The sequence below is a fragment of the Camellia sinensis genome, unplaced genomic scaffold (genome assembly GCF_055761805.1).
Source record: "Camellia sinensis isolate YWXY unplaced genomic scaffold, ASM5576180v1 Unanchor1, whole genome shotgun sequence".
Taxonomy (NCBI): domain Eukaryota; kingdom Viridiplantae; phylum Streptophyta; class Magnoliopsida; order Ericales; family Theaceae; genus Camellia; species Camellia sinensis.
In genome coordinates this window covers 13,053,280-13,063,517 of record NW_028128987.1, presented here as the reverse complement: position 1 = coordinate 13,063,517, position 10,238 = coordinate 13,053,280, and the positions used below count along the sequence as shown (strand labels likewise).

The following is a 10,238-nucleotide window of genomic DNA, read 5'->3' as shown; positions in this document are numbered from 1 at the left end:
ACGTCGGTATCACCCTGTATGATGATTCCCTGGTTTAATGCGGCTTCCATAACCACTATTTCCTCTGAATTCTGTGTCATCACGAGTCCACTGAACTGATCGAAGGTGATGTGACTGGTGACTGATGGATCAGATGAACCGATGAGCCCTAACTGGCCTGTCTCTGCTTTGCCTCAGCGAAGGAAGATATTGACTGCTCTAAACTGAATCTCCGAACTGAAAGAGAAAACAGGCAGCAGCTCAGCCCAATTTCATTAGGACAGATATAGGCATGGCTGGATAACTATATTCAACCACTGATCACTGTTTTCCAAATTACTGCCCCCCAAAACTGAATCTGGTACCCGCAGATAACTGATTCCCAAAATACTGAACTGGTGCCCGCAGGCCTGATGCCCAAACTTGCAAACTGATACATGCATTCCTGCAGAGACACACTCTGACAGCACATAGCAGGCAAATGAGAGCCAAAACACCCCTACGTTGGGGTAGGGTTTCCCTGTCCTATTTTGTCAGGAGCTAGGGTTTCATTACGCACACAAAGGTTTCAAACAACCTATAATCGGGTAAGTAACCTGTCCTAGCTTGGACTGGTCACTATCGATTCCGAATATACACTAGGTCGAATGGTCAAAAAGGGTGCCCCGGTAAAATGGGGGTTTGTGTTCCTGTCATGGCAGAGCCTGCAATCGGTTAGCCTTATGGCACGCTTCTCAAAGCGAGCCTTCAACAAACCGTTCAGGAATAGCATACGGCAAACACGGTGTCCTAGGCGCACCAATGCAAATGCAATGCGAAGAAACACACAAGTGTAGTTAAAACCAGATATCATGAGTTCGAGTCAAGTTCTCTAATTCCCCAGCAGAGTCGCCAGAAACTGTAGACGTCCCCGAATGCCCCGGGAGGGAAATCCCGTTCTGTTCATATGGGCTCACTACAGTTCAGGACTCAAATGTCACGGTCCTGTGTCTAATCTCGCAGAGTGTAATGCAAGACCGATGAATCATCAAAGAGTCCAAATCCGACAAATCGTTTTTTAAAACATATTTTTTTGAAAGAAGTGCCAAACATGGACTGCTTTGCCAGATACAGAGTCACCACCTAAATATTTTATTTTGGGGAATTTAGGAAACCCTGACTCGTTTGCCTAAGGCCACGTGTCCGTCATCACCAAAGTTGCCTCGGCTCGGGAACTTGGGTATGATTGGGGAAGGTCACTTCGTGAGCACCCCCGCTCGCCCGATCAAAGATCGGCCTCTACTAACCATGATATCGAGTTTTGAAAACATTATGTGCTCTTATTCCGGTTTATTAGCCTAGAATTACTATGTGATGCGCACAGCATACAAGTATAGACTGGATTGCCTAAGTTGGAACAAAGCATCGCACATCCATTTGTTTTGAAAATGGATTGAAGTTTGCTACTCGTAAGTAGGCTAAAACACGGGTTTCGACGAATTATCCCAACTCAAGCAACCCAACCTTCACCCACAGGCATTCAAACAGGTATATCACATAAGCACATAGCCTCATGGTAAGCATGCTATCATGGCAGTCACTCACACACATGCAAGGATGCTGAAGCATAAATACTTACCGAGTACTCCAAGCCAAAACAGAAACTAGTTAGTAATCAATGCATGATCCTAGTTCATGTTAAGATGGCTAATGCAACACATGCAAAAATGCAACTAAGATAGGCTCGGCTATTCTAAAATGGCATATGAAATGCAACAACTGATACACATATTCAACTCAGAATTGAAATACAATGTAGTTAGTATGATGCGCCGAGCCCGGTGCATGCAATACAGATGAATGATGCAAACATGCAAGCATAAGTATGCTAATTGAAAGATGCCCTAATCTAACCATCATAAACTGGTAAATAAAAGGGAGAAAGACGTGGGGTTGGAAGACATGCATCACACACACGCACACTTATTACAATTGTGCCCTCGCTCGGAGGGTCCGAATAAATAACAGTTAGAGCTAATTATTACACAACATTAACTTAACAAACTAGCTAAGTAAGCATGTAAACTACATGAATGTGACTATCTCGGCTCTGTTTTGGGTGACGATGGATGCACGCATGCCCGAGTCGCCTCGTCGGGAAATTCAATCGCGATACCTCGTCTCGCCTTTGTTTGCAACTGATTTTAGAAATTTGCACAAGGCTCCAAAAGGCTGAAACTCCACCCTGGGAAGGCTGCCGACCAGATATTGGCTTGGGAAACACCTGCTGACCACCCTTTTTGTGGTGGGAACCAAAAAAGTTGGTCGGCCTGCCAGAAAACCTGGTCGGCCGACCACTTTCTGCCCCTGGATTCTGGTTTTTTTTCTACAACAAAGGCAAGAGAGAGAGAAGGCAATGTATTTTCAACAAATGTGTACACGACCACTCTCCCCGTCATTGCATGAGCTCTAGGGAGTGTAGTCCTTGGTCCTCGTGCCACCAATCACGCATCCCGACGCATGATGGCCGAGAAGTCGAATTGCACTACTTAGTATGGAATGAATGCAAGTGTGAACTCATGAAGCCAACAATTCCATCATGGGCGATCAAGAATGTCGGGGACCGAAAAGCGAGGCACGTTTCATCACTCGGAATATGAAACGTCCCTCGTTTTCCATGTTTGAACTAACTCCTACTCCAAACACAATGCAATATGAATGACTTGTACAAATGCAATTAGCATGCAATCCTAATGCAATGCGACCTAACCATGCAAACATGCAAGGATGAGATGCAAACATGCTACTAGCATACACAACGCTATAAACTATATGGCATACACAATGCGACTAATAACCTAGCATACGCAATGCACACACGAAGATGGACATACACAAAGGCATAATCAAAGCATACACAATGCGATGGTCAAACATGCAACAACATGAACCAAATGGCATACACAATGCAAGGTGGACTTAAACCAATATGAGTGGACCTCAGCCACACTCAAATCAGTGGCCACGTGATGAAAATGAGACAACCGAAATACATGCAAATATGCACGAATGCAAAGAACCGATCCTAAGGCACAACATGCAACTCTAATTAAGCATGGCAAAGGATGAAATATGGCATAGAATGGCACATGATACAGCTCTAAAATGGCATAAAAGATGGTCCCAAAACATGCAAATATGTCACCCAATGCATGCTAGATGGCCCAGGTACCGAAACTAGTGAAGTGCGTTACACTAGAGGTACCCAAAGCAATGCACAAATGGCAAAACCAACCCCAAACAGACCCTAGGCAGGTTTGAAACAGTGGGGAAATGGCCTAAAATGATGGCTCGGAATGCAAAGGAATGGAGCTCATTCAATGGTCCGAAAACAAGGCATTCATGGACAAACTCTCAAGCACACTAAAGAAGTAGAAAACATGGCAATATGGCATTCATGCAAGCTCTGAAATATGATGTATAATAGACCCAAAACACGAACACACCTCAGTATAGCCTCAAAACTCAAAGTTAAGCATGGGTATTGAACTACAAGCATGCAAAACAAACATCATTCGACCATGAGACCCAAAAAAAGAGCTAAGGCAATCCAAAATATGCACAACATCAGTTTAAGACATGGCCAAAAGGTGCTAAAATCAAGGGTCAACAAAGCATGCAAAGAAAGCTAGTGAACCATGAGTTGTACTACAACTATATGAAACATATGAGAGCTCACCAAACCAGCCAAAAAAATAAGTATGCCATGCTAAAATATGCCCAAAAACCCATTGAAACTTAGTCAACACATGTTAGAATGAGGTGCTCCTTTGGAAGGTCATGCAAGGGGTTATTCTACACATGTATGATGGACACACAAAATGGAAAAACCACCTCTGGAAAAAGGTTATGAGGCTCATAAAACCCACCAAAAGGTCCTGAAATTAGTGTAGGAAGCATAAAAATAAAAGCCCCTTTGTAAGGCCTTGAATAGGATTGCTCTACACATGCATAATAAACACTTTATATGGCAAAAAGGGCTCTAGATAGAGCCTATGCAGACCTTAAAACTCACCAAATAGGGCCTGAAATAAGGTTTTGAAACATGCAAGTAGGAGCCCCTTTGGAAGGCCAACAAAGCTAGTAAACAAATCAAGGGGTGAGAGGGTCACCCCTCTCTGATTTTAAGACTCAAAAATACATGTTAGCCACTAAAAATCCACTAGATTTCAGTGGCTAAAAGGCCAAACTAAGGCCAACACAAATGCTCTAATGCATAGCCCTAAACATGAGGAAATGAAGCATGCAAGGGGGAAGATGACCCCAAACAGAAAAATGACCTTAATCAAACTTGAAGAGGAGCTCAAAATAAGACTTTTTTCAGTTTATGTTGATGTCCAAAAATGCTTGAAAATAGAGCTAAACTATGGAGCAAAACAATATCAAAATGGGGGAAATGAAGACTTACCCTTGTAGCAAAGCAATGCAGCAAACTCTGGACCAAGAAAATGAGCCTTTAACCTCTGAAAAACAGCTCCAAGGTACTTAGGATGGTAGTGGAGGTGTTGTGCTTGGAGGTGTAGTGTAAATGGCCAAGAACCATGGAGTTATGGAGCTTGGATGTAGAGATATAGAGGGAGAGTGTATCTATCTTGAGACCAAAATGTTCAACCCTTGCAAGTGGAGAGGAGGGTTGGTTTTATAGAAAAGGAGGTCCAAGGCTTCTTGGAGAAGCCTCAAGCAAAAGGACCAAGCTTCTAAAAGAAGCTAAACCAAAAGGGCCAAGCTTCTTGAAGAAGCTAGACCAAAGGGGTCAGGCTTCCTCAAGAAGCTTGACAAAAGGTCAAGATTCTCCCAAAAGCTAAGCAAAAAGGGCCAAACTTCCTTAAGAAGCCAAACAAAAGGGTCAAACCCGGAGCAAATGCCTTCTAGTTGGCACAGCTATATGCAACTCAAGAAGGGCAAAAAGTAGATAGCTGGCCAACCAGTTCAAGTGGTCGGCCAACCACTTGCCCTGGTCAGCTGACTAGGGTTCAAAAAGGTCAAGAAGAAAAGCTGGTCGGCCTACCCAGAAAGGTGGCCTCCCGGGTGAATGCAATACAGTGGTGGTATGAGAGACCAGACAATGTGACCCAAGAGAGAGGAAACCCAGCTTTCTAGCAAGGTTCAAAAGGGTTAGGAAGAAAAGCTGGTCGGCCTACCCATATTGGTGGCCTCCCAGATGAGCACAACACAATGGTGGTATGGGAAACCAGAAATTAAGGTCCAAAAGTGAGGGAGACCACCTACCTGTCAAAAAAACCGGCTGGAGGAGAGGGAAATGGTCTCCAAAAGAATTGTTGGTCTCCCACCCTCCTACTACCTTCCAAAACGAGGGTTCGGGGGCCAAAACGCGCAGCCTGGGGCCCCGAAAATAGGCTGTTAGGCACCGGAAGTGGCGTGCGACCACAAAGGTGGTCTCTCAGGCCACAGTGTCCCTCAAAAAAGATGAAACAAGGTGTGTGCCAAAAACCAGAGCAAACGGACGTAGTTAAGCGGTCCCGAACCGAGGCGTACGGCCGACGACTCCGAAAATCGAAAACTAGTCTCCAAACGGGAACAGTGGCCTACGACCACGAAACGTAGCCTACAGCTACTGAGAGATGGTCTACGAGACCTCTCCCTCCCTTTGGGAAGAGAAAACAGAGAAAACAGGACCTGGTTTGCAAACCGAGACAAAGCACAAAAGAGCACCGAAGTCCGGAGACAAGGCTCTTAGCCGAGACTCTGCAACCTCAGAATGAGCACGATATGCAACATCACCGAGCGCTCAGTTGATGACGCCTGAGTCTTAAGGTCGGTCAAAAATGGGGTGTCTACAATTGGTAGAGCATAGACTCCCAATTAAAGGAAATTTCCTTCCTCATAAACAACCTCCAAGAAGGATGACCAATGAAGTCACCTTATTGGCTAAGGAGGAAATTGAAAGATTACTCAAAACAGGTTTTATTAGAACAACCAGGTATGTTGAGTGGCTATCTAATATTGTCTCTGTAATGAAGAAAAATGGCAAGTTAAGAATATGCATAGACTTTAGAAATCTAAATCTAGCAATTCCTAAGGATGAATATCCTATGCCAATGGCTGACTTATTAGTGGACTCAATAGCCAAAAGCAGGATTTTGTCCTTTTATAGATGGTCATGCTGGGTATAATTAGATTTTTATTAAACCAGAAGATACACATAAGACAGCCTTCAGGTGTCCTGGTGCTCTAGGGACATTTGAATGGGTAGTCATGCCTTTTGGATTAAAGAATGCAGGGGCAACATACCAAAGAGCAATGAATTTTATTTTCCATGATTTGATTGGCAAATACTTAGAAGTATACATAGATGATGTAGCCATCAAGTCTGATAATTTTGATGAGCATTTGGAGCATTTGCAGCAAACATTTCAAAGAATGAGAACATACAAACTCAAGATGAACCCTTTAAAATGTGCATTTGGGGTATCTGCTGGAAATTTTCTAGGCTTCTTAGTACACCATAAAGGGATAGAAGTGGATGCTAACAAAGCCAAAGCAATTTTGGAGGCAAAACCCCCAACCAACAAGAAAGAGTTGCAAAGTTTTCTTGGAAAAGTAAATTTTTTAAGAAGGCTCATAGCCAATTTAGCTAAGAAAACTTTAGCATTTTCTCCTTTGGTAAAAATTAAGTCAGATCATGAGTTTAAGTGGAAGACATGCCATCAAGAAGCTTTTGATCTACTCAAAAAATATTTGGAAAACCCTCCAGTGTTTATGTCCCCAATGGCAGGAAAGCCTTTGAAATTGTATATCTTAGCTTCTGACCTATCGATTGGTTGTTTATTGGCTCAAGAAAATACTATAGGTCATGAACAAGCCATTTACTATTTAAGTAGAAGACTAAATGATGCTGAGACTAGGTATAACTCTATCGAAAAGATGTGCTTGGCACTTTATTTTGCAGCCATTAAACTGAGGCATTACAAGTTGCTTGCAGAAGTGTATGTAGTGGCACAAACAGATGTGATTAAATATATGTTGTCCAAGCCTATCTTGAGAGGAAGACAAGGCAAATGGATACTAGTTTTAATCGAATATTGTTTCAAATATGTACCACAAAAAGCGATTAATGGGCAAGCCTTGGCTGATTTTCTAGCAGAATATCCTTGTTCCTCTGTCGATTTAGACCTGTATGAGGTCAATGTGGTGGAAAATGAACCTTGGAAGTTAATGTTTGATGGTTCAAAAACAGATGAAGGAGTTAGTGCAGGTGTTGTGTTGATTGCACCAAACAAGCAAATATAGCAATTTGCGTATCAGTTGGAAGCACAACATATTCAGTCTTGCAATCAAGCTGAGTATGAAACTTTGATAATTGGTCTAGAGTTGGCCATAGAATTCAAAATTAAAAGCCTCCAAGTTTTTGGAGATTCACAGTTGGTCATTAAGTAAGTTTTGGGAGAGTTCAAGTATGTAAGTGGTGTTCTAGAGGAGTATCTAACTGAGGTCAAATGGTTTATCAGTTTCTTCGACCATGTTACCTTTACACACAGGTATAGACTAGAAAATAAAGAGGCCAATGAGATGGCTCAAGCAGTTTCTGGTCTAAAAATACCTAAAGGAGCTCAGGAAAGGGTGATTCAAATTAAGAGAAGAAGTTTTTCTGCACTTAGAGACAGATAAAGAAATTTTTTGCCCATTCTCACGGTGGATATAACAGAGGAGGATTGGAGATTCCCCCTAATTAAATACCTGTCGAATCCTAGTGAAAAGAGTGATAGGCAAATAAGATATCAAGCCCTAAATTATGTAATCATGGGAGAAGATTTATTCAGGAAAGCCCATGATGGACTGACTTTGCTTTGTATTGGCAAGTTAGACCAAATGAAGGCCATGACTGAAGCACATGAAGGAATTTGTGGAGCCCATCAAGCTGGTGACAAAATGAGATGGTTATTAACAGGTATGGTTATTTCTGGACATCTATCAGAAAAGATTGCATAATGTATGCAAAAGGATGTCAGAATTGTCAGAAACATGGTAATATTCAAAGAGTTCCAGCCATTAATCTCCATTCAATAGTAAAACCTTGGTCATTCAGAGGATGGGCTATGGACTTGATAGGGCAAATTTTCCCAACCTCTTCAAAAGCACACTCTTATTTGCTAGTAGCTACTAGTTATTTTACTAAATGGGTAGAAGCAGTACCTTTGAAAGTGGTAACACAGACTCAAGTCATTGAATTCTTAAAAAAGAATATAATTTATAGGTTTGGTTTACCCCAGTTCATAACTGTCGATCAAGGCACAATGTTCAATGGGGATGAGATTAAAGGGTTTGCCACAGAATATGGCATTCAAATATTAAATTCCTCACCCTATTATGCCCAGGCAAATGGGCAGGCTAAGGCAACAAACAAGATTGTAAAAAACACTTTAGAAAGGATGATTGAAGACAATCCTAGGGATTGGCATAACCTCCTATCAGAAGCACTTTGGGCTTATAGAAATTCAAAAAGAAACAACACAGGAATAACTCCATATGAGTTGGTGTATGGGCATGATACTGGGTTGCCTTTAGAAGTAACAGTGAGATCCAATTGACTGGCTAGGCATTTGAATATTCCTATGGATAAATATCTAGAAGCCATGTCAATTGAGTTGCAAGATTTAGAAGAAAAAAGGATTATGGCATTTAATCACTTAATAGTCCAGAAAAAGAAGGTTGAGAGAAGTTACAACAAGAAAGTGAAATGTAAGGTGTTTTCTGAAGGAGAGTTGGTGTGGAAACTATCTTACCAATTGGCTTAAAAAGCCTAGAATATAGCAAATGGTCTCCAAACTGGAAGGATCATTTAAAATACATAAGGTCCTTAAAGAAGGGGCTTATCATCTTGCTTCCATGAAATGTGAGCCACATAGGAGAGTCATTAATGGCAAGTATCCTAAGAAATATTATACAACTATGTGGGAATGTATGAATAAGCCCTGAAAACATGGAAAGGGACATGCATGACAAGCTACAGTAAAATATGACAAACTTGAATAAAATATAATAGATTTTCCATTAAAATGCCAGCTAAAAGTACAATTTCAATAAGTACAGATCAAAATAATTACATTTGGTCTAGTCTTTCTGCAAATACATGGAAAGTCTACTCCAGGCTTGAAGGGCAGTTTGGTGCTTGATTTTATTCTGCCTGAGTCTGGTTTGGGCCTGCCTAATAGCAAGCGGACCACCTTCTACTTAAGCAAACAGAGTTGGGATTTGTTGAGAAATGGTGGTTTGTCTTTGTTCAGTAGTAGCTCTTTGAGTTCTCACAAGTGCTAGTTGAGCTTCTAGTTGGTTTTCTTCTGTTGTGAAGTTAACAATTTGGATAGTGAGGGCTTGTGATTCGGTGGAGGCCTCAGTCATAGCAGTGATTGCTTTTTTCATTTGGTCCACTTGAGTTTCGGTTGTCTTTGGCTCAGAGTAGAATTGATTGATAGCTGCCAAGTGTTGGGGAAGTTCCAAAAGGAAGTTCTGGAAGGCTAGCACTTGGTTTGGATCAAATAATTGAGGCACTAGAGGTGCAATGGTGTAGACGCGCCCGTGGGCCCCGTGCTACAGTTCGGACTCGTTTTTGTTTCACGGTTCTTAATCTGAACCAAAGAGTCCAAATCTGGCAAATCGTTTTGAGAAACAGATTTTTGAAAAAGAAGCGCCAAACATGGACTGCTTTGCCAGATACAGAGTCGCCACCTAAATATTTTTTTTTTTTAATGGGGAAATTTAGGAAACCCTGACTCGGTGCCGAAGGCCACATGTCCGTCATCACCGGAGTTGTCTCGGCTCGGGAGCTTGGGTACGATCGGGGAAGGTCAGCTATGAGCACCCCCTTTCGCCCGGTCCGAAGACCGGCCTCTACTAACCGTGATATCTGATTTTGAAAACTTTATGTGTTCTTATTCCAATTGTTAGCCTAGAATTACTATGTTATGCACGCAGCAAACAAGTATAGACTAGATTGCCTAATTTGGAAATAAGCATTGCATATCCGTTTGTTTTGGAAAAATATTTTGGAATTTGCTACTCGTAAGTAGGCTAAAATACGGATTTCAACGAGTTTCCCAACTCAAACAATCCAACCTTCACCCACAGGCATCCAAACAGTTTATCACATAAACATTTAGCCGCATGGCAAGCATACTGTCATGGCAACACTCACACGCATGCGGGATGCCAAAGCATAAATACTTACATCGTACTCCGTGCCAAAACAATAAACTAGTTAG

General features: G+C 41.9%; 1 protein-coding gene across 1 annotated transcript; it reads left to right on the top strand.

Moving 5' to 3' along the window:
* Positions 1 to 7,779: 7,779 nt before the first annotated feature.
* Positions 7,780 to 8,567, top strand: LOC145814089 (uncharacterized). The gene is made up of 2 exons (XM_082910614.1): positions 7,780 to 7,927; positions 8,164 to 8,567. The coding sequence occupies exons 1-2, from the start codon at positions 7,780 to 7,782 to the stop codon at positions 8,565 to 8,567; spliced, it is 552 nt and encodes a 183-aa protein (XP_082766740.1).
* The last annotated feature ends 1,671 nt before the right edge of the window (positions 8,568 to 10,238 follow it).

Coding starts and splice junctions, on each gene's coding strand:
- LOC145814089 (XM_082910614.1), top strand. CDS start 7,780: ATGGGAGAAGATTTATTCAGGAAAGCCCATGATGGACTGACTTTGCTT. Junction 7,928..8,163: donor AATGAGATGGTTATTAACAG/GTATGGTTATTT, acceptor CTAAATGGGTAG/AAGCAGTACCTTTGAAAGTG.